This window comes from Colletotrichum godetiae (genome assembly GCF_030913485.1).
Source record: "Colletotrichum godetiae strain CBS 193.32 chromosome Unknown BDP55scaffold_5, whole genome shotgun sequence".
Lineage (NCBI taxonomy): Eukaryota > Fungi > Ascomycota > Sordariomycetes > Glomerellales > Glomerellaceae > Colletotrichum > Colletotrichum godetiae.
The window spans coordinates 877,518-905,149 of NW_026851253.1; the positions used below are offsets into that span (position 1 = coordinate 877,518).

The 27,632-nt window shown below is 53.1% G+C and overlaps 8 protein-coding genes across 8 annotated transcripts; 2 read left to right on the plus strand and 6 right to left on the minus strand.

The window, feature by feature from the left end:
• Positions 1 to 2,694: 2,694 nt before the first annotated feature.
• Positions 2,695 to 4,116, minus strand: BDP55DRAFT_627559 (uncharacterized protein; the record flags this gene model as incomplete). Its single annotated transcript, XM_060571774.1, has 3 exons — positions 2,695 to 2,765; positions 3,298 to 3,737; positions 3,785 to 4,116. The coding sequence occupies 3 exons, from the start codon at positions 4,114 to 4,116 to the stop codon at positions 2,695 to 2,697; spliced, it is 843 nt and encodes a 280-aa protein (XP_060434565.1).
• A 2,393-nt stretch (positions 4,117 to 6,509) lies between these two features.
• On the plus strand, positions 6,510 to 7,502 carry BDP55DRAFT_648741 (uncharacterized protein). Its single transcript, XM_060573870.1, has one exon. The coding sequence runs from the start codon at positions 6,562 to 6,564 to the stop codon at positions 7,174 to 7,176; it is 615 nt and encodes a 204-aa protein (XP_060434566.1). The 5' UTR covers positions 6,510 to 6,561; the 3' UTR covers positions 7,177 to 7,502.
• Positions 7,503 to 8,532: 1,030 nt separating this feature from the next.
• On the plus strand, positions 8,533 to 11,269 carry BDP55DRAFT_627560 (kinase-like domain-containing protein; the record flags this gene model as incomplete). The annotated part of the gene is made up of 2 exons (XM_060571776.1): positions 8,533 to 9,776; positions 9,826 to 11,269. The coding sequence occupies 2 exons, from the start codon at positions 8,533 to 8,535 to the stop codon at positions 11,267 to 11,269; spliced, it is 2,688 nt and encodes an 895-aa protein (XP_060434567.1).
• A 2,327-nt stretch (positions 11,270 to 13,596) lies between these two features.
• On the minus strand, positions 13,597 to 14,816 carry BDP55DRAFT_311535 (ATP synthase complex subunit H). The gene is made up of 3 exons (XM_060566686.1): positions 14,598 to 14,816; positions 14,365 to 14,449; positions 13,597 to 14,017 (listed from the first exon to the last, which is right to left on the minus strand). The coding sequence occupies exons 1-3, from the start codon at positions 14,622 to 14,624 to the stop codon at positions 13,746 to 13,748; spliced, it is 384 nt and encodes a 127-aa protein (XP_060434568.1). The 5' UTR covers positions 14,625 to 14,816; the 3' UTR covers positions 13,597 to 13,745.
• An 837-nt stretch (positions 14,817 to 15,653) lies between these two features.
• On the minus strand, positions 15,654 to 17,630 carry BDP55DRAFT_311577 (uncharacterized protein). The gene is made up of 5 exons (XM_060566687.1): positions 17,443 to 17,630; positions 17,262 to 17,338; positions 16,380 to 17,209; positions 16,047 to 16,270; positions 15,654 to 15,970 (listed from the first exon to the last, which is right to left on the minus strand). Exons 2-5 carry the CDS (start codon positions 17,299 to 17,301, stop codon positions 15,796 to 15,798), a joined length of 1,269 nt encoding a protein of 422 aa, XP_060434569.1. The 5' UTR covers positions 17,302 to 17,338; positions 17,443 to 17,630; the 3' UTR covers positions 15,654 to 15,795.
• Positions 17,631 to 23,042: 5,412 nt separating this feature from the next.
• Positions 23,043 to 23,627, minus strand: BDP55DRAFT_311684 (uncharacterized protein). The gene has a single exon (XM_060566688.1). The coding sequence runs from the start codon at positions 23,505 to 23,507 to the stop codon at positions 23,181 to 23,183; it is 327 nt and encodes a 108-aa protein (XP_060434570.1). The 5' UTR covers positions 23,508 to 23,627; the 3' UTR covers positions 23,043 to 23,180.
• On the minus strand, positions 23,356 to 25,737 carry BDP55DRAFT_648761 (kinase-like domain-containing protein). Its single transcript, XM_060573871.1, has one exon. It carries the CDS (start codon positions 25,314 to 25,316, stop codon positions 23,748 to 23,750), a length of 1,569 nt encoding a protein of 522 aa, XP_060434571.1. The 5' UTR covers positions 25,317 to 25,737; the 3' UTR covers positions 23,356 to 23,747.
• A 62-nt stretch (positions 25,738 to 25,799) lies between these two features.
• BDP55DRAFT_627564 (uncharacterized protein) lies at positions 25,800 to 26,336 on the minus strand (the record flags this gene model as incomplete). The annotated part of the gene is made up of 1 exon (XM_060571777.1): positions 25,800 to 26,336. One exon carries the CDS (start codon positions 26,334 to 26,336, stop codon positions 25,800 to 25,802), a length of 537 nt encoding a protein of 178 aa, XP_060434572.1.
• Between the last annotated feature and the right edge of the window lie 1,296 nt (positions 26,337 to 27,632).

The window sequence follows — 27,632 nt, forward strand, 5'->3', positions numbered from 1 at the left end:
TACAGAAAAACAAAGGGCGGCGAACATTGTCTGTTTTCATTGGAAGCATACAGTATACCCAGTGGCGTTGACGGCATGCAGCATTACAACACTAGAAAGACGTGGAGCGATTCCACATAGATGGATCCTAGAGATCCCACATGGGGAGTCCTGTCTTTGGTTCATAGAGTTCCGTTTCTACACCTATACCAACGCCAACGATTGTCTGGTCAGTGGTATACATCTGTGGGATCCGAACATAAAAAGACAAGGGCATTATAGAAGCTTAGCGCGAGGATACACCATAGACGATAGATGCTCACGCAATTACGAGCATAAGTATTGAGAAAACAGTACCGATACTACTGTTCTAAACTCCCGTTCCACAAAGATTGACCTTCGAGTCGACTGTGCGCTTCACCACACTGACAATGAAGAGGGAGACAAAATCCCCGAACCAGTGGAATGTGACCTGTGATGTACAATGTGACATGGCTTTTCTACTACTGTTGTAGTCTTACTTTACGGAAACCAGATCAATGATGACTCTTGCGTTCAGTCCATCACCGGAACTCACCAAAGTCAAGCATAGCTACTTACCAAGAAAGCGGCTCAGAAGCGGTAGGCTTGCGGCTTGCGGCTTGCGGCTTGCGGCTCGTCCCAGGGGCCGACGTTGGCCGCCCAGGGAACCTATCCCGAGGAGAAAAAGTTGGGACATATTGCAACTGTATCGATCCAAACCTTGTACTTGGCTTTCGTTCTCTCGTTCTCCCCCTCTCTCTCTGATTGACCTAGATCGTCCGGCTTTGGCACATGGCAATCGCGATCCGAAGAAGGCATCAACCCCTCATCGGCATAACACGGAAAGCATTGACGTCGAGCTTGCATCTTTACGCATGAAAGTTCCTCAACGGGCACACGAGGGCCCGTTAGACCTAACCTGTAAAGAAGGCATCAGAGATCTATTCGATGCCGACGGGATCTTGCTTGAGTTGCCAAGAACGCGAACTATTGCAAGCTGATGCCGAACTGCGAGTCTCAAAGGTGGAAGGTATTTGTGAGACGGGGCCGTCCATATGCACGAAGGGTCGTACAAAGAAAGCACGTAGGTTCATCGGCATGTGGGTTCCGAGAGAGAGAGGGAGGGAGAGGGAGAGGGGATGTCAGTCAATTAGGAACTCGGGCCACAGCTTGGACGGAAACCTATACTTTGCTGGGTTGACAAACCGGGATGGGCGAGGTGCAGATCCGGCGGGTCGGGTCGAGTGTCCTTTCGGACGAGTCTAGGTATCGCTCAGGACGTTGTGTGATTGCGAAACGTTGGTGGAAAGACGCGCGGTCGCGCGGTAGAAGAGACTTGAAGCAGAGTTTGGGTATACAGTAGCTCGAGGGGGTGATAGGACATGTTCGTTGGTCGTGCCTGGCATCGGTCCATGTATTCGTGACTCCTACATAGGTTGAGCATTTCTTGTTGGGAACATATCGACCTTTCTTCTGTATGTATTATCAGACGGGATATTCTGTGCCGAGAAACCGCCAGCCAACTTCCCATCCGTCGCTCAGGCATGCGCTACGTTTTTTCGGTGAGGCATGCCCGTGTTGCCGCCGTTTCTCGTATAGCGGTTTGGGGACACTTTAGTAACGATGCAAGACATGAGGTTGGTCATTGTAGCGGTTGCCTGGCGTGGCAATGAAGCGAGCCTAATGACTCGTCGACAAAAACCCGCAAACCCGCAAACCCGCCATGTCTCGAACGCTGGACAACGTCGGATCGGACGGGGAGCAACCTTTGAAGTCCCACTCCCTCGTCGAGGAGGACGAAGAATAGGCGACTGACGTAGTGGAGTCGACCGGTTTGTGTAGCGTAGCGGCGGGACGGTTGCTCCACTAGGAGGTGAACGGCGGGGAAAATTGGCGATTGTCGTTGGACTTCCATGCGTCCATCCTGTAATCGTGGGTGGGGGAATGTTGGGGTTAACGTCTTGACAGTGAAGTCCTGTCAAGTGAATCGTGGCGCAGGAATCCATCCCGCAGCCACTTGGGATGTGAAGCAGGATTCAGAGGACATCGCGTAAGCATATGGTCGCAGTGAGTGGTGCTCCGGTACCGATACGTTGATCTTGTATGGGTTTGACGGGTATAGAGGACCATGCTATGCCATGTCAGGCCATGCGGGACTCCGAGTCGTCGCCATGAAACCGGTCATTCCAAGACTGGATTTGGGGCACGCTTGGAGTTGACCGATAGTTGAAGACATGTCGGTGTGGTAGGACGGATACATCAGGTGAATGACTGACTGACTAGCTTAGTGTAGAGGTCAGGAGGGAAGAGCAAGGAGATATGTTCGCCAGTATGACGATTCTATGCGCTTATTACCTTGAATATCGTGACAGCTGATGATATCCTGTCTCTACACAAGTTGGCGAAGCTTGCAACAGGACTCCTCATTGGGTTACGTTGAGTCCTGCCCCTTGTCTGCCACGCCATGAACGTTCCTCATTGAAAGAAACTGTCTTGATCCAGTATTGATGAGGCCAAGCTCATCAGCACCCTAGAATAAGCAATGGCCTACACTGGCATGCCGGTCAGCGGTTCAACAGGAATTGTTTGCAACTCGTCAATCAATAGGCTACGTTTGACCGCCGCATTACCGCGAAGTCTTTTTTATTATTATTTTTAGCGCCAGATAGTCCGCCACACTGGGCGATGGAAAATTCAGTTATCGAGAGAAGTAGGAGCTGTGAGGGCGAACTTGAGGGATAGACCGGGGGTGCTATGGCCTTGTACTGTGGTACAACGTCGAGAGCTGACATTACGGAAGCCTGAAGACAGTGGCGGATTTCTAAAAGGCTGAAGCTGGACCTGTCCCGAGAGACATTCCAGACCCGAGTTCTGTCTTAACCTGCTGGTGCATGGATTCGAGTTGTTGTAGGAGAAGCGTCAAAGGTGCTGGGAGCTGATAAGTGGTTGATGATAGTCCCCCCAAGCAGAGCCCCCCTTCTTGGCTCGGCGAGGTAATTAATGGACAATAACTGTGCTGCAGGTATCGCCGTGGGAGGTAAACCGATAAGTGATAAGATAGCAAGGTTGTTGGTGTGGTATTTGGGGGTAATCTATAGGTATCGGTAGCTGTACATTCCAATCGCGTGGAGTCAAGTACAGAGGGCGAGACCGTGAGATGATCGAAGTATTGTGGTGTTGTGTTGCAGCCAATGCTTCGCTGGAAGAGGCGATGTGGATGTTGGTTCGTCGAGACTTATTGACTCATCCTCCTTGTCAATCGCATCGTCCGTCAAGCCCACCCTCCAGTGCACCCACCCCGGCGGTTCGCTCGCGGCATGCCCTTGTCGGATGGAGGGGAATGGCCCGCCGGCGGGTCAACGTTTTGGTTTCCCGAGGAGGATCCCTTGGGTCGGCGGTCTCGGAGGGAAGCCGGCGAAGCCCCCCACAAGCCTGTTCTGGGGCCCGCCGAAGAGATGGTTGAAATATTCGTAGCGCGGTAATGGGCAGTCCCCCCCGTGGCGCTTTTCTTGTACTGACTTGTGTCACTCAGCCCGGAGATGAAGTTCTGGATACTGGTACCTAGGTTGGTTGGATGGCAAAGCTGGCAAATATGCTCCGGTTGATAGGTAGTTCGTTCAAGGCGCGAGTGGCGCTGGACATTCCTCTCTGGTTCTTGGGTCCGTTCTAGAAGGTCGTTTGGAACACTGCTCCCCTGCAATGGAGCAGGCCTAGCCGAAGCGTGGCGCGATGGCACCCTAAGTATAAGTTGGAAGACACGGTGTTTCTTCTTGGAATGACTTACAAAGTCAGCTCTTGAGGATAGAAATGAACCAGACACCTGAGATTGTACCGTGAGGAAACGAGGAAGATATCAAAGCTTGTCTCATGGTTGCTTCTGGCGGAGGGCACCGAGAGACAGGCGGGGACAATTACTGCAGTTGAAGGAGACGCGAAGCCAAAAAGGGAATCCGTGAAAAGTGCAGGTGCAGGTGCAGGTGCAGGTGCAAATGGAAGCGGATGCAAGAGACAAGAGGCAGGCGGGGGTGAGGTGCACCTGCTGCATCTGCATCTGCTCTGCACCTGCACCGGCTTCGGGGGCTGTAACTTGTAGTTTGTAGGTACTCCGTAATACATGTTGACGAGATGCAATCATGCAGCGTGAGATACCTACTTATTATTCTGACAGTACCAGTCTCGCCGGGGGGGGGCAAATACCTTGGACAAGATGCAGTCATCCAGCCAGTCGCATTTTGATTATTCCCGGGGCGCAAAGTAGGACGCACAGAGCGCGGTAAGCACCGGCGGATTGGCCGTTGATTTGTGGAATGCTGTGGAGGCAATCCAGAACACTTTGAAAAGTCTCAAACTCCTCAAAACGGCATTCCGAGCTCGGTACCCGTACTTTCGAGTCTCTTGAACCTCCTCTCGTCAGTGGAAGTAAGTAAGGTAGGTACACAGACATACAGGGTGGCGGTATCTAGACCAAGGTACCTTTGTTGTCTTGGTGTTGATTCTCTTTCCCAGCTTTTCTTCCACATCTACTCTGTATCGCACCTTACCTAGGTAGCCAAAGCATGTTGAAGCTACCTTTAGATTAAGCTAAGGTAGATAGATACCCTTCAAGCTGTATTTGTATGTGGAGTTATCTTTGGCCGACGGGCTAATACCTTACCTTTACCTTGCAGCTGCATCGCACCTTCCGCTGGCACCTTACGGAGTAGATTGTGACTCTTCTCCCTAACATCGTCGACCGTCCAAGTGAGAGCTGAGGCTGGACTTGCCCGGAATTCCCGTCCTCTTTTTATTTGTCTTTTTTTATTTTTTTTATTCATACTCTACTCCATATCTTACCCCAGGCATTGGAAGAGGGCAGGGCTTTCCCATATAACAACTCACCCTTGGGAGCCCATCACTGGGAACCTACAACATCCAGGTGGACATTGGGTACCAAATAAGACGCAGCCTCCTGTGACAGGCACCTACCTTCCATAAACGACCCCACTTTCAAAGAGAACAGGCTTCAATCCAGGTCGCCGCTTTCCTCCCACGCCTCTTACCTCACTCCGCCTCACCTCCTCTCCTCGCCTGTAACCTGCCACTCACAGAGTTCCGACTCTCCCACGCTTCATGCTCGCATCCAATCCTCTTTACCTCACCTCATCTCACCGGTCCGACGACCACTCACTCAGCTGTGTTATTTTACCCCACGAAATACTCGGGGTGCCTCACAGGCCAACTTCACACCTCACCTCAAAGGTCAACTCTCCACGCTTGACCTCATTTCGACTCGTCCGTCTCCACCCTTGAAGGCTTGAACCCAATTTTTCCAGGTTCCCAGAATCGGGTCGTTTCTCCCCTCACGAACCGGAACCCCCTCGACCTCGACGGAGTACTATATTCGATTCAAGACTACCTACAGTCTATCACAAGACGAGTGCCACTTCACGATCCGCCCCTCTGGACATCCGCTCGCTCTCACTGGATGCTGTCATCAACATCATCACGGACTCCCTGGCTTCCATTCGGGCCTTACCAAGGACCACCTCAATCCATTTGACACTGGCTGGGCTGCTACGCTGTCGCTGCCGCTGTCGCTGCCGACCCACTTTCATACCTCACGATACCCAAGCACCCAAGGTACCTGGCCTCACAAGAGTACCGTACCCAACGGAGACAGACACTTCACTGCTCGCAGCCGCTCTGTCCTCCTATCCTATCCGGCCTGGTATTGGACCTTTCCTTTTTTCCACGGGTAACTGGCTGGAAGTGCGCATCTCAGTTCAGCTTGCATAGCGCATTCGCCTACACAGCTGGGCAGTCGGCGCGCTGTGTACACCTCAGTCAATAGGTCACATCAGCCATACCTACACAGACGGTACCCTGTACTCGACACCAAAGGTACAATAAAAAGAAGGACGGCAAAAAAGGCAGGAAGCAACAAGCCTCGAGACTCAACTGGACCCAGTCACGCCTTCCCCTCTCGTGGTCCTGTCCCCCCCTCCCCTCTCCTACCGCCTCCACCCTCCCGCCTCCACTCCCACGCACACAACCTGAAGGCAACTCGATCTCATAGCGTGGCCTGGCTCTCTCTCTCACTCCATCCCACTCTTACTCTCTCTCAACTTCTCAACCCCCCTCCGGCGCGAGAGAGAAGAAAAATCAAGTCTCCAATTCCACCTCCGAAAAATCACATCACCCACAACCGAAACCGCAACCGCAACGGCAGCCGCATCTCACTCGCCGCCGCTACCTCTCACAAACCAAACTCACCACTCTCACCGCATTCTCACTCACACACACACACACACACACACACACGCACACTCGCACGCACACCTGCGCCAAACCTCACCCCCATCTGCCGCCCGTCTCTCGCGTCCACCGATCCCTCGGCATCGTGGTGATATCACGGGCTTGTTTTGACGTCAACCAAGGATTCAGGCCTCTGCCTTGACTAGGCCTTCACCTTCACCGTCCGTCACACAAAGACGCCAGCCAGCAACCATGTCCGGCTCCGAGGGTGCACATGCAAACACAAACACAGGCGGCTTCGACCTGTTGAAGCGCGCGACACAGGCCATGATGATGTCAGGCTCGACTTCTAGGTATGTTGCAATTTTTCGTTATGCCTCTTCTGCTGCTCTGCATCCTTTGCACCCTCTGCCTGCTACCTTGCGCTCCTATTCGGACCCCTATTGCACCCATTTCATTGTGTCTCTCTGCCTTCCTATCCAGCAAACCCCACGCAGAGGTCCCTTCTGGGTCCTGCACCGACCAGTGGTCCAACTGCTTCACCGCGTGCTCGGTCAAAGCTGTGTGGCGTTAGCTTGCTTGCTCTCTCTGTTGGGCTTGCGTTGTGACGCCTTTCCCATTCGCTTGATATCCGTTCTTTATTTCCCTTTTCAGATGGGACTTCACACCCGGCCTGCCTGTCGCCTGGTTGCTCCTTCAAAGCTGGAGTTGCGTAACCATGAAAAGTACCATTTCCTGTCTCCGTCACTAGCTGGGCCCGGCGGACGTTCGAGACCTCTTCCCCCCTCATATGTCATCGACACTTTTCATTACCTGTCACCACCCCGTCACATTACCTTGCTGTTCCCATGCTCCCGATCTGCCCCGCGGCGTTGGACCCTGGAAGGAGCCTCTGCTCTTGAAGGGTGTCCATTCCATGCGGCATGTCATCGTCGGACATAGACACATACTACCCAAAAGCGTGGCGATGGAGGGGTGGCTGGCGAACGAGGAGCCTTTCTTCTCGCCTGCTCGCTCCTGCACCCGATGGGTTTGGGCCAAGACGTTCCTCATTTGGCTAGTGTCAGAGGCCGATGCCGTCAACGGCCCTTTCAGCCTACCGCTGAGGGACCCCAGACGATCCCGGACGAGTGTCCGAGGCTGCAAGCAACTGAGCCCATTCGGCGCCTCTTTTTCCTTCAACCTGTTGCCGCTACCATTATCACGTCTATTCTCACCCATTCCTACGGTGGTCTTAGAGCTTGTTCACTCGTCTGGTTCCCCCCCCCCCTCCCCCCCCCCCCCCCCCCCCCACCGGCACACGTCCGCGGCACACGTCCGCTGTGTGGTCGCCGGTGGCAGGCATACCTGAAGCTGACCTTTGCTCCGTGGACCATGTCGTGGGTGAGGGTGAGGGTGATATACGACGCATCAATTCAAAGTCCTGTTACACCCCTCATCCAGTATTCGCTTGCACATGCAAATCACTGCTTACCCCTCGTCCCATCCCTTCCCCTACCCATGTTCACTTACCTTACCTGAACCCTTCGTTCGGTTGCCAATGCGGTGACAAGACTAGAAGAGGGCAAATGGAGGTGTAGGTACGCGGGGGCCGCCATAGCCAGCGAGCCAGAGCCAGTCCAAGAGCCAATGCTGCAAGAGGCTTATCAAAGTTGAGAAGCCTGACTCGTCCAACAATGGACCAACAACCGGAGGGAAAACCAGTCGTTTCTTGCTCTAGTCAAGTCAGCATTGAAGCTCTCCCTGCACCTCGTCGTCTGAATGGTTTCCCCCTCTTCCCTTTCCCCTCGCCCGCCCAGCGTCTTTGCCCCGCCATTGCATTTACTAAAAACCTCCGATCCAAGGCCCTTGACTAGTGGTCGAGGACCTATGAAGACGGGGCGCCCTCGGAACAAAAAAGTCCACTTTACTCATGTCTTTTATTTGACGGCTCTTCCCTTTTGGTCCTTTGCATCATCCCCCCCGAACTGCACTACCCGGCAAGCTATTGCTACGGCATCCTTGCTTCCACCCCCAAGCTCAAGAGAGGACGAAGAGAAAAAAATTTACCCGTTCTTTTCCGTCAGAGGCACACTCAGAGGGACGCACACAGGCAGAACTCCTCCCTACTCCGCCTCGCTTCAATTCTTCGTCCTCACCCAAAGTACCCAAGTGTGGTCATGGTCTTGGCAGCCGTCATGAGCTAGCTCTTGACTCTAAATTTTGCCTCCGCTTTTCGCTGTGTTGCTCAGCGTGTCATCCCTCTGTTGTCCAACCCACGATTTCCCCTCCTCCGCGCAGTTTCCGCCACAATTAACGATGAATCTCACTGTTAACCACCCCAGCAGGACTCCCGCGGCCGCACCTGACGAAGATGGCGCGGATCAGATCGGCTTTGATACGCCCCGCTCCGGGGTGGCGACCCCTCAACCCGACCTCCATGACAAACGCCTGCCGGGCATTATGAGCTACTTCGGCCAGGTTCGTACAGATTCTTCTCACAATTCTGTATCTGCCCCTGTCGCGTCGGATCGCAATCGAGGACAATCGCTTCCTGATCCCTCAACGAAACAAGTCGAGACGGACGGGAAGGCTTCTCAGGTCAGCTCAGTGGATGCTGTGCCCGGTGGCGATCCTGAACCAACATCCCCATCACTCCCCCACCCTGAAGAGCGGCCATCATCACCACACACCACATCCATGGCACTGGTTCAGACACATCAGTATCCGACACCGCCGATATCCAGACGGTCGTCGGCGGGACTTCTGAAAAGAAGTCTGTCGTTGCGATATGGAGAATCACGGTCCGCGGCATCCTCATCTGCGCGACCGTTGCTCCAAAGAGGCGTCACAGATTACCCGCAAAAATGCCATAGTCTCACCCTCATGTCCCAACCTTCAAGCATCGTCACAACTTCAGTTGTGCATGCTCATCACATATCAAATCCCAGTCTTCACAAGCCCATCACACCAACATCCCCCATTCATTTCCACGTTGGTTCAGCGCAGAAAACCGCTTCCCTTCACAGCTCTTCGTCAGTTGATCAGCTCAAGAAGCTAACACAATTTGCGGGATTCAAGAGTGGCCCACCAACTCCTACAAGGGCGCTTTCAGCGGCGCAGCCATCTCAGGCTGAGGAGAAGACGACCTCCAAGAGAAGTAGCAACGAGACGGTCCCTCCTAGTGGTGTTCAGACGCCCATCCGGCGCGGTACTACCGGTGCTCAAGTTCCCGCTGCTCGCGGCAAGCTCACGATCAAGATTGTCGAGGCCAAAGGACTGCGCCGTGCCAAGGACCCCTATGTCGTAGCTGTTTTCCAGAGAAGCGAGCTCATCTCAGGAGGCCCGCGCTCCGTCGAAGAGGAGGATGAAGTGAACCTCCCTGCGCCCTCCTTTGGGGGTATTCCGATTCAAAGACAAGGCAGCGACTCAGGCCGCCCAGTCATGTCTATTCCTATGCGCAGTCGCCAGAGCAGCAACACCAGCATATCCGATTACAACACGTTCCGCAACCGTTCCCGCCGATCCTTCACCAGTCCAAAGTGGGACGCCGAGGCAGAATTGTAAGTTGATGCAATGATTGAGACATTTGGGGTTTGGCTGACTTTTCAGTGATGTTGTTGATTCGAACATGCTGGTCGATATTTCCGTCTATGATCACACCGACAAGGGAGAGGAGTTTTTGGGTCAAGTCGATTTCCAGGCCAACAGAGATTCCAGCAACCCGGTACGTGGCTGGTACCAGCTCAAGGGCCATGCCGACACGATGGCAGAGAACGCTCCTACAGGGGAGATTTACGTGGAAGCCGTCTATCAGCGAACTGAGATAAAGCACTTTGGTCCGGAAGACTTCCAGATTCTTAAGTTGATCGGCAAAGGTACCTTTGGACAAGTTTACCAGGTCCGGAAGAAGGATACCGAGCGCATTTACGCCATGAAGGTCCTGTCCAAGAAGGTCATCGTCCAGAAGAAGGAAGTCGCCCATACCGTCGGTGAGCGCAATATCCTGGTTCGGACAGCCATGTCCGACTCGCCCTTCATTGTGGGCCTCAAGTTCTCCTTCCAGACACCATCAGACCTTTACTTGGTCACCGATTACATGTCTGGCGGTGAGCTGTTCTGGCATCTCCAGAAAGAAGGACGGTTCGATGAGCGAAGAGCCAAATTCTATATCGCAGAACTTATCTTGGCCATTCAGCACCTCCACAACAACGATATTGTTTATCGTGACCTGAAGCCAGAAAACATCCTGCTCGACGCAAATGGTCACATTGCCCTTTGCGACTTTGGTCTGTCAAAGGCAAACTTGACAAAGAACGATACCACCAACACGTTCTGCGGCACAACCGAGTACCTCGCTCCCGAAGTTCTTCTTGACGAGTCAGGATACACCAAGATGGTGGATTTCTGGTCGCTGGGAGTTCTGGTCTTCGAGATGTGCTGTGGTTGGAGCCCCTTCTATGCGGAGGACACCCAACAGATGTATAAGAACATCGCCTTCGGCAAGGTCAGATTTCCTCGGGACACCTTGTCGCAGGAGGGTCGCAACTTCGTGAAAGGCCTGCTCAACAGAAACCCAAAGCACAGACTTGGTGCGACGGACGACGCGGAGGAGTTGAAGCGCCACCCATTCTTTGCCGACATTGACTGGGACATTTTGGCAAAGAAGCTCATCACACCTCCTTTCAAGCCTAAGTTGACCTCTGCCACAGACGTGTCGTACTTTGACCCTGAGTTCACCAACGCGCTTGATAACAACGGCTCGCTCAACGAACGGGCTGCTGCTCTGTCCAAGGGCTTCGCTACATCGACGCCTCTTTCACCCTCTGTGCAGGCCAACTTTCAGGGCTTCACCTTCGTGGACGAGAGCGCTCTCGACGATCACATGAGAGATAAGGGCCGCTATGATGACGAAGAGATGCGTGATTCCCACCACCAGGATGATGACTGGGATGACCTGGAGGACATGAACCAGAGAGGCAATCGCATGAGCGGCATTGTGCGCACAACCACCAACGAAGAACAGATGATTGGTGGTGGTCACTTTGACGTTTAATGACTGTGCAGTCTGGTTTTTTCTTCCACTTCTGGGTCATTTTTTGGGTTCTATTTTGAGGACAAAGAAAAGTACATCACACAGCCTTTCTCTCTTGCAGAAGCAAAAACACGGTCATCATCATTACGAAGTCAAAAAACGAACATTCATGGATCTCAGTGCATAAGGGCGGTCAAACCTTGCATGTGATAATTAGGCGGGGGGTGTAATCGGTACATGGCGTTTTGGGCTGAAGCGATGAACATTCGGATCCTAATCGGCCCTTAAGAATGTTGCTTTTCAAGTTAATCGAAGAGCTTTACACACGACAAACAATAACTACACCAACAACGGTATTCCTCGATGACAAGGCTCCGGATACTGCTTGCTGACGCTGATGACCTCGACGCTTCATCTAGATGATGCAGATGCTTCCTGCCCCCTTACGGACATGGTCTTAGTGGCCATCTTTGAAAACATCCGCACATCAGACCAGAGGCTGATACGCAGGCATCGCTGCGTTTGGGAGGATGTTTTCATGAAAGGAGTGGTACCCAAAGGGGGGACTGGCCTGGCCATAGGATATATTACAATCTGCGGCAGACGCTCGGCGTTTGGAGCAAGTTGTGGCCATGATCTTTGGAGACTACATCAGGGTTTTGAAGGGTGCCTAGATATCCGGATACAAACCCCGTTGGTCAACAAAGCGATGCCGAATATCGGGCGGGAGGGCCAGAGCAGGGTATGATGAAGACGAGGGCATAGGAGGTGATTAGCTCTACACAAAGCCGTCTGTAATAACTGCTTAATTAACTACATTGAAACACAAAGGACATTAGGTCTCTTGATACCATCTTCTAATCACCGTGATGTTTTAATTGTGACGTGCTCTATTCAGCTGGTCTCCCATCGATTTGTATACATGTTCTCCAGCCTCTAGGAGGGAAATGAATCTCTTGTGAGGGCAGATTCATCTTAACTTGTCATCCCCGGGGACGAGTGAGAAGTCGATGTGAAGAGTTAGTCACCATATCATGCCTACGTACCTTTTCCTATTTTCTACTAATACTCCTTTAAAAAGAAAGAAACCCCCCCCCCCCCCCCCCCCCCCCAATCTCAAAGTGGGAAGTACTCTCTCCTGTGTACACTGTCTTGTAGGAATACACTTCCAAGGTGTATTTGAAGAGCAGAAAAGTGGTCATGAACGTAGTGAAGCTTATGATGATAGCCAAGATGAAAATGGTGATTCTAATGTATTTCCTAGTAGTCCACTCTATCAACGACTATACTGGGAATGGGAACTACGTAAGTTCCAGGAAATGAGGGCGATCAACCGTATCGGATAAACAAAGTTCCCTTCCAGGGACTTTTATTATTGAAGCCAAAGCATGATCATGGTAGGCTTTGGCCCTCTCTCAAAATAACCCCTCTTCTTTGGACAGCAGACAACAAAAGTCTAGTTCATTTCGTGATTGAACAGAAAACAAACAAAGTGGTTACATAACACACACACACACACACACACACAAGTCCTGTAGAGTCTTGGTCATTATAACAAGAGATGTGTAGAGAGACCATGGACATCGGTTTTCGCATGAATATGGGGTGTTGGTTGTGGATCATACGTCGATTGTTGTCCCAGAAACTACCTTACGCAAACCCACCCTCCAGTTTGCATTGAAAACAAGACCCGGGGGGGGGAGACCGATGACTCCTTCCTTCGCCCAAGGGAATCTTGGGGAAATGGTTGGGGGGTAAGGGTGTTCCGCTGACTTGTGTGTGGTATTGACAAGTTTCTTGATACCAAAAAGTCAACAGGGGGATCGGTGACTGCTTTTTACCAGTTTGATGGTTGATGGTGAGCGTCACGGTATTGGTCTGATCGAGTTCGGGAGATTCCGGGTTCCCCACAATGTCTTCACCTAGCTAGAGACAGGTATGGTTTCGCGGCATGAAAATGTCGATTTGGGAAACATACGCAAGGTCTTCGGGTACAGTGTCGTGAACCCTCTGGTACCAAGGTTTCTGATTCGTGGTAGTTGTGATGATCTTTTGATTTGATCGAGGATGTCGAGGTGGAAATCACGCAGACGGTCAGTTCGGGCCATTCACGACAAGAGGAACCGAGAGGATTGAAGTGCATGCGAATAGCATTCCTAGCCAGCGAGGTTTAGTTGGACAATATACACGGGATTACCACCTCCCAGCACACCTTTCCCCTCGTTTCTAGGGTTCCTCTCACTCTTTCTCTTCCCCCTCCTCTCCTCTCTCTCAATCACAAAACACGTTTCCCACTCCTTTTGGTTGGTCGGAGCAAGCGGCAAAGGTTACAAACCCAGAAGCAATGTTGGAAAAGCACTTTTCCCTCCCATCACTTCAGGGTTGATGACGTTGTATCTTTTCGGGTGTGGGGGGTGAATCCGGGACGGTTGTGGTTCGTTTTGAAACTTTTTTGTTTTCTTTCCAATAACGCTTTTAAACTGTCTCCGAAGCCGGTTTAGTGGTGGGGCTCCTCCTCGTCCTCCTCAATCATGAGCCAGTCGTGCTTGACGGGCTCGCCGGTGGCGGAAGCGGTGGCATCCTGGCCCTCAACCTCGACGGCCATGCTCTCGTACTCCTTCAGGCTGGCGGCGAGGTCGGCCTCCTCGGGAGACTTGGGGGTGGTGGGGAGGGAGAAGGTCTGGACCTGGCCCTGGGAGTCGGACTCCTTGATAGGGGTGGGCTTGTAGGCCTTGAGCTCCTTGAGGTAGAGCTCCTGGACAAAGTCGGCTGTATCGGGGATTGAAGGTTAGTGAAATGCACTCGGAGCAAGAGTTTGGAGCGGTGACGACGGTGACGGCATGAGAGGGGGGAGAAAGAGGAGCGACGGGCGGATCGGCAACATGGAAGGGTATTGATCGGTGTGGGATGTTCGATGTGAATATGATGGACGAAGGTCGTTCAAGTGGTTTGCGTGACCGATATCGTTATCCGACAGTGAGGCGCACCCCAGCTTCGGAGCTTGGCCTCCCTTAGCCGCACCGGCGACCCGAATGGCCAAGGCTTTCGCATCGAACGCAACCTCGCTCCTCCTCTGGGGCAATTGAAATCGGAAGACGGGAGAAATATGGACGAACCTCTGCGGGAGACGGTGGGAGCGATGAATCCCCTCATCTGGACGGCGCTGGGCCTCGCCAGCCGAGAGACAGCCGAAGCGGCGCGCTGTTTGGGGAAGAAGTCGTCAGTTTTTTTCCTTGATTTCCGACCGACGGTCCGCGCGTCCGAACGGACGCCGATTGCCAACAGCGACAAGACAACAACATCATCATCACGACAACGGGAAGAGAGAGGCAGAGAGAGAGGAACGTACAGTAGCTCTGGACAATTGGACGAGCATCTTGATATGTGGGTGGTGGCTGGCTCAATTGGGGACACCGGGGGGGATGGGGGGAGGGAGGCGGACGACGGGTGGTTGAGGGTTTTGTACGGGATGGGACAGTAAAAAGCTGGAGTGAGCCGGTTCTGTTCTGGTTGGACGCAATGATTCCCAGCCGACCGCTGCGATTTGGATGCCTCAGGTGTCAGGCGCTGAACCTGCCTTTTCCATTCTGCTTTCTCCACTTTCCCACACCATTGCTGCAGCGGGTCGGGGAAACAAGCAGCGGGCGAGTGGACTGATATCACGTGAGGAACGACCGATCGATTGGGACATTGCAGATTCCCACTGAGCTCGCTCTTTCACCGTCACTGCCCAAGTTCTTCGGTGTCGATCTGAGCTTCAATTGCCTAGCAGTGCTAGCTGATGAGAGGTGGTCATTGGGGGACAAGTGACGGCCAAGAAGGAACGGTTTCGTCAAGTCTCCCCTCCACCAAACCACCACCGCCGACATCATAGGCTGGCACACTTACACCAAGAGAGTTCAAACTGGCACACTTTGTTCGGACCAAGCTTGGCCTAAGCTCCTTTTGCGATCTGGGCTAGCTCTGCTCACAGCTGCAACAATCGGCTACTTTTTGGTGGATGACCTCATACATCGACATCTCATGCTTCGTCACTTTCGTCACCAATTGTCTGTTTCTGTTGTTTCGCGATGAGCTCGAAGTCGAGCTAGGCAAGGCCGTCACCCATTCACCATGGTACTTGATCACGATTGATTCAGGTGATTTGCTCGTATGGACAAGCGGAAGGGCGTTGAAGAAGCTTACAGCTGGAACGATCTCTTTACTTCTTGCGCTGTTATTTAGTCTGATCTCTCTTTTTCACTTTGCTATATTGTCAGTATGAGAAAGGGGATTGCAAAACCCAAGGTGCATACATCTAATTGGAGGGGGCTTGTGTTCAAGACCTGCAAGCCTATGCATCACACACGCAAATTTCGGAGGCTAAGATCAAGTGATCGATATTACTCAAGCTATCATGGAAGAAACCAATCACCTACAACGCCACAAACTCCGTGCTCTACCCAGACTGCCGCCTCTCCACACTGCGGCCCCAGACTTCCTATAGGCATGGCTGGGGTTGCACACTGCCACCTGGGTATAGAAGATAATCCAAAACAAATTAGAGACTAGTCTCTGTATCCCCTATGGTATTTTTCTCTGTATTCTTGCCGTTGTCCATAGTAAACCCCCAAACCAAGCCAGGCCAGGCCAGGCCAGTCCGGGCGCTTATTTCTTTTGGCGATAAGGGATGCGCTGCTGGGAATCCGGAGACTCGTGGCTCTGCTCTCGCTTGACGGTACGCTTGGACTTGCGCATCTCGCCCCAAACGGCGGCCCCAATCCACGCAACTCCGAGAATAGCAGCAACCACGGAGTACGCAATGACATAGGCCCGGGATGAGCTAGCGAGCTCGAGACCGAGACCACCGTTGATAATGCCGAGAATCATTACAATTCTGCCGAACCAGATGTGGACGTGGCTGACAACACCGCGGGTCTGGAACTTCTTGTAGTATGTGTGGTGGGCGTATCCGAGGAACGGCTGCACGGCCAGGAGAGCAACAACTACGGTACCCAGTAGGGTATGGGTTTGCGCAAAGAGCTACGCGGTATCAGCACTACGATCCTGGATGTCCGGGTCTGGAGGGTCTTGGATACGACCCAAGGGGTACAGTCTCCCGGTTCACAGAAAAATGAAAAAAGCAACTCACATAACCATTGTCGCGAGCATAAGCGTAGCCAGTGCCGAATCCGGCCCACATGAGCAAAAAGGCAACCGACTGCCAGGCAGCGTGAGCCATCCACTTGCCCACCAAGGGCATGAGAATGGCTCCGATGGGGTAAAGGGCAACGAACACGATCGTCATTATGATGCCGTGGGCGAGGAGGACCTTGGACGAAACGCCGCCGCCTCCATTAAATACAACACCACCGCCGCCGCTGGTAGAGCCGCCATTCCCACTGCCACTGCCGCTGCCGCTGCCATTGCCACTGCTTCCTGAACCACTCGCAAAGGGGTTACTGTCGGTCTGGACTGTCGCCTGGGTGAGGTCGAGGTTGAAGTTGGTGTGCTCGTCGTGTTGCTGGATGCTCTGGCTGGTGCTGGCCGAATTGAGGGCGCTGCCTGACTTCCAGGCAGCGATCCAGGAGCTAGTGGCCGAGTTCAAGGACATGGAGCCACTGCTCCAGGATGCGCAGTTGGTGCAGCGGACGTTGGCGACCATCTTGCCGTTCTCGATGCCGGAACCGCTGAGGAGCTCGAGGGTGGTGCTCGAAGAAAGAGTGGGCATGTTGTGGCCACGAGCAGTACGAGGGCTGATGGTGACGTTTCCGCTCCCGTCGGCGTACATCAAGAACATGTTGGCGTTGGACATCGACGAACCCGTACCGAGGGAAATCCACTGGTAGCTGGTCGGAGCAGACATTTGGAAGTACATGTTGCCGCTGCCGGAGCTGGATGAAGCCGCCGGAACAGCGACGCGGAAGCAGACATCTGTGTTGGGGCAAGCCTGGATGGCATCGGCGGAGGCTGTGGCCGCATCTGTTGACATTATCAGTGTCAGTGGTCTGAGAGAGGGTGCTCTATGACATACAGAGCGCGGCCGCGAGAGAGGAAGCTGCGAAGGCCTTCATCGTGATCGATGATAAGGCGCGTAAATCGTGGTCGTTACTGTTGGGTTTGTCAGTCACAACTTCACAGAGACTACGACGGAGGCCTCATAAGATCTTAAATCAAAGACACCGGGGTGGAGTGGGGACCGGGATGTAACATACGAACTTGGTGTGTGTGTGTGTGTGTTGATATGCAAGGAGGCTCCGGACTAAACGTTGGAGTGGCACGGCAGTTGGAGACAAGATGGGGGTAGAGAAAGGTGGGAGCTCCGGGGGTTCTTATGAAGATATGACGGACGCGCGACGGCAATCCAGCTCCGTGGTAGTCGATGGCGGAGACGTGCAGCGCGGATGCCAGGTTCAAAGCGGCGAACAGAGAGGGCCGCGGCTTTCACCGTGGCTTTGCTCCCTTTGCCAACCGTTTTGCTATGATTTGCGTTTATTGGCGCTTGCTCTTCCCCACGTCGTCTTCCATGAGAGATCTTGGCGCTGGAAATGGCGACGTCTTCATACACTAGCACAAAGTCATCCCGTTTTTACTTCTCGAGTGTGTTCCGACAGACAGACCCTGGCCCATGCCCCCCCATCCTTCACGCCCACCCACTCGTTTCTTGATCTCTGCTCGGGGGAGTGCGGGCAGTGAGAGTTGGCTTTCTCGAATAGGTCCAGCCACGCAGGGGATGACCCCTAGGGGCACTTGTAACAGACGCATAAGATGGCCGGCTGCAGGCTGTATCGGAACACTCAGTTGCCAGGTATTATCGGTGAAATCTGTTAAAGGCGCTCTAGAGAAGGCTAGGGATCAGCATGTGTCTGGCGGCACATCTTGGCTAACACAGCCACGCAGATGAGGAGCTGCTGTAGGCTTGATAGCACAGAAAGTAGCTAGGTAGGTAGCTTCGTGTCGTAGAGAAAGGTAGCCAGCCATGGGGGAAACTGGGAGTTGGGCCCACGTCGACGGACCCGGTCGGTTCAACACGTTCCCCGGGCCAGTAAAGCCTAAAAAATGGGAAGATGGACTAATCAGGCACAGGCGCCCCTGGTCATAAATTTGACTCCTTGCAGCGTGTCTTGGATGCGGTCTACTCTCTTTTAGGGCGTCAGACAGAATTGGAAAGGATATGATTGGGCAAAGAGATTAGCCCAGCCCCCGCGATGCCGAAGGGGAAGTCCTGGTCCGTCCGGGACTGCTGGGAGAGAGCATCTGGTTCCCATTGAGTCCTTGACCGAACCTGCTGTGACACAGTGGCATAAATATTTGGCATTTACAAGGTAGTCAGTGACGAGTTGGCCAGAGAGAGTTCCGCTTGCTGGCCCAGTAAGGGAGTCGCAAACTTGTGTGAGCAATCAGATGCCATCCAGAGCATGGCCGTCGAAGGGTCCGGGCCGGGACCATCCTGGCGGGAAGCAGCAGAGTTCTACGCAGATGGGACTAGCGGGTTGGCAGGGTGTTTCTGCTGGTCTTTCTTGGGGCCGTGGGCAGTAGTTGTTCGGCACGAACTCTAACAAGATGAGAGAAGAGGGTAGGGGAGTAGGTACCTGTAGCCTGTAGGCCTGGCAGGCGAAGAGAAACTGCAAACGAAACGCCTGGCGGTGATGGCCCTCGATACCCTGCATATGCGCGTGCGTAGTTTGCTGAAAGACCACGACTATGCTGGGAAGTTGGGAAGAGAGCGAAAGTCAAGGTGAACAGACCATTGGACGTGCTTGGCGGGCTCAGCCTCCCGGAGGCAAAAAGATACCGCGCGGGTGGGTGATTGAGGTGTCTGCTGCCATAAGCCTTGGTCAGAAACAGTGTTTCTTGGGATTGTCCGTATTACACAGTAGAGGGAAGAAATATCGGACATTGGGGAGTGAGAAAAGCATACGCAAGCATGCCATGTTGTTTTCTTGGCTTGGACTGTAGATGGCGAATTGAACCAGAGGAAAGACAAAGAATGTGGAACGGAGCACCGATCGCTAGGGTAAACCGTAAGCGCACCAAGCCGCACCTTCGGGTTGCATTCATCGTCACCATGCGCCTTGTCCAATACTGTGACAGCTGTTGCAAAGCGCATGATGCACTTGGGAAGTTGGGAGAGACAGGCCGAGATGCACCTGCATGTTGGCTGAGATGTTGTGTACGTACACAGATGGCACCTCATCCAAGTACCTTTAACTCACGGCAAGAGAAATTCGGGTCTTTGCTGCTCATGACGCCTGCTAAGACAATCCGGTGTATCAAGAGGGAAAGTGCCTAGAACATGCAGCGAGACCTGTGCTCAGCCGGCATCACCAAGGTACGCGGCGATTCGAGATCTGTGCTCATCTACAATCTCTCAACATCAAGGCTGACCACTCTCACGACTCACATTGCGCTCCTATAGCTTATCGCCGAGTACTTCCAGCAGGCTTGCTGACGATGTACGTTGTCGCCAAGGAAGGGGCTTATCTGACAGTAGCCGCAGCTTTCGGCATTTCTTAACATCCCCCCGGCTCTTGCGTCTCAGCCCGACGCCTTCACTGTCACCGAAAGGATGGGCAATCCTATTTTCGTTCCCGCGAGGCCTCATCCTTGGAATGCTTCAAGCTCCCATCGTCGGTCAAGGCTCGTCTTCCGCTGGCCGAGGATTGCGACCCTTTCGATACCCAACCACGTGTAAGTCGGTCTCTGCTTGACCTTGTGGGTGGGAGAAAGGCTCACGGACTGGTGAAGCCTGCGCACCAGATCTAGGGAAGCAGAGACGATCAAACCGTCCAACTAACCATCCGTACACCCGTCCCGATTTGCCAAATCTTGTCACTAAAACGGCAACAGTGGCACAAAAAGATCAGCACCGACGCAGGCCACGCAATGCTTCCATGTTTTGTTCCATTGTTGCCCGCTAGAGAAAGCGGGCAGAGTACTGAGAGACGGGCCGGAAGGATGGCAGATCGCCGACAGTGGTCGATGTTATCAGTCTAGACTTTGCTGAACCGCTACTAGGATGACCAGAGGTACCAAGCCCCTCGCCAAACTCGGAAGGATTTGAACTTGAGCCTTGCGACCCGCGCGTACTTGACGCCATGTCCAGAAGATGAAACTTTGCTACTGCAAGGTATGAGCTCACGACAATACAGTTCTGTCTATTCGTCTGACGTTGCGCAGGCATTTACTGGTTCCTACTGTTCCTTGGCTTAGGTAATGATGCCTTTCAATCCGAATTCTGCATTCCCAAGATGACTGCCGTCAACTTGGGACGACCAAAAGTCGTGTCATTCAGATGCGGCGCAGCCATTCAACATCTGCAACACAGACAAGTTAAGTATTACGTTCCATCTCGTGGGAGCTAGATACGTATACCGGCTGACTTGCAGGTCTGTTTGTGTCAAGGCTGCAAGTCTGAACTTCGCCTACGGCCAGTAATGGCTGGGTGTTTCTCAGTAGGTTACAAACAACACACAAAACACTGAGGTGGATCAAATTCAAAGACATCGAAACCTGCATGGGCGTTGCCAGTGAAGAATCCGAAAGCAGCTTCAAAGTTGCGTCACTGGGTGTGGCTCAGGGATCTTCCCCACGCTTCAACCACGTCGCCAAGCCAGAAGCATCCAAATGGCTCCTGCTTGACAGCACTCGTCATCTCTAGTACCTATGTTCACAGGCTCTATCTGCCACAGCCAGTGAGAGAGCCAACAGGATCGACTTGGCAGGAATCTAAGCATCACAGAGTCAGACTTATATTCATCGGCTGCATTTTGCACCATCGGTATTTCCAACAACTAATACCAAGACACATACCTATACAAAGCCCGATTAGCCCAGGAGCTTCCTGGTCATTGTAGCCCAAACAGGGTTCAATACAGCAGCGGGATGGCTGATGCTTGCAGTATGGATAGTGTCAGATGATGTTGCGATAAGACAGCGAAACTATGAAAGCAACTCGTTACGACTTGCAAAGTTTTTTTCCAAGAGCACCGGCGACCTGCTTCGCCATGCTGCAAACCCTCCCCGGGCAGTGCCAAACCGTCACGACGCCGTTAAAGGAAACTTAATTCCCCGAAGATCTCTATGTAGTATGTTGTTATCACACTCTAGCACTCAGCGAATTTGGGCTTTTCGCGACGATCTCGATGACCCAATACGGCAGCCGTTACCAGTGTGGGGCCGAGTGCGGGGCTTCGCCTTGCCGATGGGAGGTTTTTGCTTCCGTTTCCCCAGGTCGACCAACAGCCTTACACAGCAATGGCACTAACTGGGTCGCCCGCGAGTCGGGAAAAAGGTCCATTGCAACGCTGAGCCTAGGCGATGGTGCAACTATCATCCCGTCCCGTAACTGAGTTGCTCCGGAGCGACTCCACCTCCGCAACCACGACTGCCACGATTTGCTCATAATCCCACGACATGCTGTCTAGCCATTAGGGCAGAGCTTGTGGAGGCTGAGCAAACGTCAAAAATCAATTTCGACTCCAACGATCCACGACTCCACGAGTAAGCTAGCCGACTACCTTATTTCTGCGTTGGGTCAAAAGTTCCCAGGACAATGTAACATTACGGATCCCAATCTCCCGGTTGCCTCAGTCTGTATTCGGACTAAGACGCTGTTGGATTTGGCGCTCCGGGGTCCGATAGTTCCGCCAGATGCACTGGTCTTGTCGACCGATCGTTTACTATTTGCATACTCTATCAACAGCGTAGCTTTCAGGGATCGATCACGATTGCTTGTCACTACCAGACTACACCGCCAGAATCCCTAGCAGCGAGCATTCTGCCCACGTCACTGTCAGCCTGGTCTAAGCTTCGTTGAGAACAGACCAGTTTCCGTGGCTGAGGTGCTATATATCAGTCAGGAATGAAGCGAGTACGAGATTCACGCAAATAACGCCAAGTTCTATCTAGTCTTGCCCTGTTCTTCCAAATCCAACGTGGTCAAAACTTTCCAACGAGCAATGGTGCCCTGGTAAGAGACTTACTCGTCTGATTCTGACAGATTGGCAATTGGGTCAAACATGGACCTGATCTGCACTATACACTATTGACCTTTTCTCAGTCTGCGCGCGACAACCAAGAAAGGGACGATTAGCAAAAAAAAAACAATGCAAACAGCCTTTCCTCATCAACGACATCGCAACCATCCGATATTGATATCGTCAGCATCGCGCAGGACATGGCCCTCGCCCTCCCTCGCTCATGAAACAATTCGCACACTTATTCGATGCCAAAGTAACGAGATCCTTCATCATGCAGTCCAGCAGCCAGAAAACAGGCCCCGAATTGCATCGGCAATATGCTTTAGTACCTCACAACCAGCAATCCGAAGTCCTAGGAAATCGCCATATGCACCCCTCCCTCCACGCGGAGCACCGTATATTCTCCGGAGCACTCGGCCCATCTCTTTACTTGTTTCTTCTCATCTGCGTAAATCGATCCTAAAGGATTGAAATTGCCGTGTACCGAAACCTCCTACCCATCAGTAGATGACTTTGACCACGCCAAAGGCAAGAAAAGGCAACGCAGTAATTCGGAATCGGGAGCAATGTTGGGCTTTACAAACACATCCCCAAATCACTGGTTTACAATATGCCGAGGTAAACCTCTGTCGCAGACTAGCTTCTAGTCTAAAAGCAAGATAGAATATCACCAGTGAGAACTTGCGTAATCCCATCTTTTACCTTTCTTGGTGTTTATTTTTTTCGGGCAAGGATGGAAGAAGACTCTTCAGTCAATAACGTGAAAGATAGTTTGCAAAAAAGCCGCCAGGTAACAAATCTTCCCCCGAGGCCTTGGGAATCTCGGCAGCTAGTCATGGCTCTTAGAATCCATCGTTCAGATTACCGCCAAGAGGTTCCAAGGCTCTGGGACCTACGCCGTTACACGTTACACGCCCCCCATGGGCTCCGTAGATTTGCCAAGCAAGCGCTCGCGCGCGGTTGACTATACGTTACCTTGTGGACAGACGACGCTTGAAAGGTGCCAATTCACATGGACGAAACCCAGCCACTGGATTGCAAAGCAATGAAAGCTTGGCGCGATATGCGCCTGTCGCTGTAAGATTCCAAACAAGGGGGAGTCCGCGCCTGTGGGTGAAGGATACAGACCAGGGGAGAAGGAAAAAGTCAAACAATAAAAGCTCGTATATATTATCGTCACAATGCTTGGTGCAACGACTGCCGAAGAAGGACAAAAAAAAGATAAAACTACGTACTAGCGATGCGCCGGAGAAAAACAACAGACCCCAATGCCGATCTTTCGCTATACCGCCGCCCATAGACCGAATCAGGTAGTGAAGGACAGGAATCCCTCAGTGCCCAGGGCTCTACGGTCTTGTTTCGCTTCATTAACTCCATACTGCGCGCGACCCATTGGTCGCGCCAATTCACAATGAGGCTCCCAGACTTTTCCCATGCCGTTCGCCTAGCACTCCCAGATCTTCTTCACATCTCACCACCTCTTGTCTCTCTATACTCTTTCGCGTAACGCTGCTGATGATGTGTATGAACAATGCAGTCTAGACTTCGGTGGTGAATCGGAACGCGTGGCTCTCCAGCATGCTGCTCGACGCAACAAAGCTGAAGCCGCCAAAGGGGTCATCCTCCTTGGCCGACATGGCGCTCCAGGGGTCCTTGGCCGTGATGACGGGGCTCAGGGACAAGTCGGTGAACTCGGGCGCAAAGTTCTCGGCGAGTTCGGGGTCCGTGATCATGGGCTGGATGGGCGGCTCAACCTCTCTGGCTTCGAGCTTCTTCCAGTCAATCTTTTTGAAGAAGCGGTGACCCTTCATGATCTGCAGGTCCTTGGGCATGTTGGCTCCCAGGCGCTTTTTCGGGTCTTTCTTGAGCAAGCGCGTCAGGAGATCCTTGGCGTCGGGGCTCAAGAAGTATGGCATGACGAGCTTCTGCTTGACGATGTTTTGCTGAATCTTGGCATGGTTGCCGCCGCGGAAGGGAGGGTTTCCAGTCATCAAGTCGTAGCCCAGCGCGCCGAAAGACCACCAGTCGACCGCCTTTCCGTACTTCTGTCCCTGGATGACCTCGGGGGCCATGTACTCGACAGTTCCGAGCATCGAATTGCAGTGGTCCTCTGAAGTATCGACCGCAACCTTGGAAAGGCCAAAGTCGGTGAGCAGCAGATGGCCTTCGGAATCCAGCAAGCAGTTCTCGGGCTTCAAGTCACGGTACACGACACCCAGGGTGCTATGCAGGTGCGAGATGGCCAGAAGCATCTCTGCCATGTAAAAGGCAGCAACAGGCTCGGCAAACATCTTTTCGGTGCTCAGATGAGTGAAAAGCTCTCCGCCTTGGCCGTACTCGAGAATCAGGTACAGCTTCTCGTGGTCCTGGAAGGCATAGTAGAGCTTGACGACAAAGGGGTGTCGGTTGACCGATTCCAGGATCTGGCGCTCCGTCTTGGTCTGCTCGATGAGCTTCTTGTGCACAGTAAGGGAAGCCTTCTTGAATTGCTTCTGGGCGTAAAGCCGGCCGGTGTTGCGCTGCTTGACGAGAAGCACGGTACCATAGGTTCCCTTTCCAAGGCATCGGAGGGGCTCAAAGTCGTCGGCCGTCATCTTACGCTGGACGTCCTTGCTACCCTCGATGGGCACAATGTGGCCGTTCCGCTCTCGCACGCTCTCATCGACGTAGTCATGTTCCAGGTTGACCTCATAGCTCGTAGACCCGTTCTCGGAACGCTCGCTGCCGGCCTCACTCTGGCTGCCGTCCTGACTCCCGCAGCGGCTCATGACAGCGCTGCTGATGCCGAACCCTTTGGAAAGGCCGGCGTGGCCGTTGCTGCCGTTGAGGGTCAAGGTGCTCGTTCGGGAGGAGTTGTCCAAGCTGAGAGGCTCCATCTGCAAGCGCAGCTTGGCGATGCCCGAGACAGCAGGGGAGGAGGCCCCTCGCATGTTGGGGCTGCAGTTGGCGCTGACGACATCGTCGATGAGGGCGGCGCGGCCGGAGCGCTTCGCAGAGAGAGGCGGGGTAGCGCAGACGCCGTAGTCGGAGTCCTCGTCGCCGGAGGTGACGGGGGTGTTCTGGAAGCCGCGCACCGTGTTCAGTGCGGGCGTCGCCTTGGCAATCATATTTCGGGTTGTGGTGGTGGAGGTGGTTTACGGGAAAGATTTAAGGTGGCCGCTCCGTATAGAAGTATGGGTTGCTCGTAAACGAGGGGCGCGCGTCGGTGTCCCGGTCGCGCCCTATACCAGTAGTGGGCGTCACTTTGGTAGGAGGGTTATGAATGTTATGGATAGGAGTGAAGCACGGAAATCGTGCCTCGTCGTCGCTCGGGATCGTCGCGGGGGTCAGAATTGTAGTTTCTCTCGAGGTTTTGGTGGCTCGGGTTTCGGCGCATCTGGCGGCGGAACAATGAGCAAGTGATGTCGTAAGTGTCGTTTTTACTAGGCATTTGTGTTTGATCGGGTTTCTTGAGTAGTCGGTCAGTCAACAAGGCATTGTCAGAGGGAGGAGTGGTTGCATTCACCAAAATGGTGTTGTTGAAGAAAGGGAAAGGAGAAAGGATCGAATGGAAACAGGCCGGCTCCAAGGTTTAACAAATTCAAGAAAATTCAGCCCGCCCAAGCCGTTCCTCCTTCGGTCGGGACAGGCCACCCACAGGCTGGGTACAGGGGGGGTTCGGCGTAAGGTAGGTACAAGTGGTAGGTACCATAGTCAGACAGTGGCGGACACAAGGTGAGCGGACCAACCAGAGGGCCAGGCCATGTCAGCCAGAGCGACCTGAGTGACTTTTCATTCACATGGCTATGGGCAGCGGACACTTTTTTTTCCCTCCCACCCAAACCACACCCAAAATGACCGAAAGTGACCAAAAGCACCGCACTTTGGAGGGGGAGGTGCGAGGGGGGAGTGTGGGCCCAGGCACTCCGTACAAGTGGTCCACTGGTGTGGGATTGGCAAGCGGAAGCCAAAAATTCGGGCACCCGCGCTGGGGCCTTTTGGGCTTCTTTCATTGGGCAGGCGCAGGGGCTGTAAGCCTGTAACCTGACCTGAGGGCATTGCTTGCCTTGTTCCAACTCAGCCCAAATTGTCTGGTCTCGTCCTTTTTCCCTCTCCTTTTCTGACTCTCCTGCAGTGACCTGTCCCATTTTCCCTCAACAGCCCTGGAGTAGACTGCCGCGGTGTTATTCCCAATTTGTAAGTTCGGCTGCGGGAGTTCTTTTGCCTGCCGTGGCCACTGTACTTGATGCAGGACCCAGGCATGCAAGTTGCAACACTGAAAGACCTGTCTGGCATCCCTTTCCAGGCCTTCCCTTTCCGTCTCGTCGCCGGTTAGCAGCGGGGATCAGCGTGGTAAGGCAAGGTACTCTGTTGTTACCGAATCTGGTCGGCGGTATCAGCGGAGCGGGAAGGTACCATCCGGACATTCACGGTTTTCCCTAGGTACGCAGTAGCCGGGAATTCCACCAAACAATCTCGGACATGAATGTACAGCTTCCCTTTCTCCATTTCCACCTGCTCTTGTTTGTGTCCGACTGTCGACGGAGGCAGTAAAGTGATCCTTCCCAGCCCCGATTTCACAGATCCCTAGACCACGAGATTAAAGAGGGAAGCGAATCCGGGAACCAAGGATTGGTGATTATGACGTCCGCCAATTGTCACGAAATGTGGAGGATGGCAGAGCCCAAAGGATACAGAGTACTCCGGTACTCTCCTCCGTACCCGAGGACCAAGGTACCTTGGTCACCTTACAAAGTGGTCTGACACCGGCCTCTTTCGCTTCCTCATCAAACACCCACATAGTAACGCCGCCTTTTCGCTAATATTCCTCAAATTTGCTATTTTTATGCGCCAGCCCCGTCGCAGTCTCACTCTCTCAACCCGCGAGCTGGTCTTTGCGCAATGCAAAAGCCCAGGCCAGAGTCTCTCTTTCCCCCCCCCAAGGGAGGACAAACCTGAAAGGGGAAAAGGGGATACAACAACATGCGCAGGAAATGCACGTCAGGAATGTCTGTTGGCATGCAGTACCTATGAATATCCCGTCTAGAACAAAGAGCCCACGTCAGAGACCAGCCAGGGGAGGAAAGAACTCTAGTCTCTCATCTCTGTGGCATGTCTCGGGCGAGATCGAGAATCTTGTGGCTTTACCAGGTTATGCAGAATGCATGCTACAATGGCCCGAGCATCCTGTCTCACTTTGAGTTGGCAATGGCTAGCTGACTACGGAGTATTCCGTAAAGAATACCATATTCTGGACACCAAGAGAACATCCAGGCGTTAGGTACTTGAACGTTGGACGACTGGTCATTGATGCTAATTCTTGATTGTCAGGAAGCGTATAATCCGTGGTTATCAACCTCATTGTATAGAATCGACCAAAACACCGCAAACACATGTTCGTCGCAGCAACCACAAACGCCTTCCCCACTGGTTCCCACCGAATA

Coding starts and splice junctions, on each gene's coding strand:
- BDP55DRAFT_648741 (XM_060573870.1), top strand. CDS start 6,562: ATGATGATGTCAGGCTCGACTTCTAGGTATGTTGCAATTTTTCGTTAT.
- BDP55DRAFT_311535 (XM_060566686.1), bottom strand. CDS start 14,624: ATGCTCGTCCAATTGTCCAGAGCTACT. Junction 14,450..14,597: donor TCCAATTGTCCAGAGCTACT/GTACGTTCCTCT, acceptor TTCCCCAAACAG/CGCGCCGCTTCGGCTGTCTC. Junction 14,018..14,364: donor TCCCACCGTCTCCCGCAGAG/GTTCGTCCATAT, acceptor TCCCCGATACAG/CCGACTTTGTCCAGGAGCTC.
- BDP55DRAFT_311577 (XM_060566687.1), bottom strand. CDS start 17,301: ATGAAGGCCTTCGCAGCTTCCTCTCTCGCGGCCGCGCTCT. Junction 17,210..17,261: donor CTCTCTCGCGGCCGCGCTCT/GTATGTCATAGA, acceptor TAATGTCAACAG/ATGCGGCCACAGCCTCCGCC. Junction 15,971..16,046: donor TCCCGGGCCTATGTCATTGC/GTACTCCGTGGT, acceptor CGCAAGTCCAAG/CGTACCGTCAAGCGAGAGCA.
- BDP55DRAFT_311684 (XM_060566688.1), bottom strand. CDS start 23,507: ATGGGCGGCGGTATAGCGAAAGATCGGCATTGGGGTCTGTTGTTTTTC.
- BDP55DRAFT_648761 (XM_060573871.1), bottom strand. CDS start 25,316: ATGATTGCCAAGGCGACGCCCGCACTGAACACGGTGCGCGGCTTCCAG.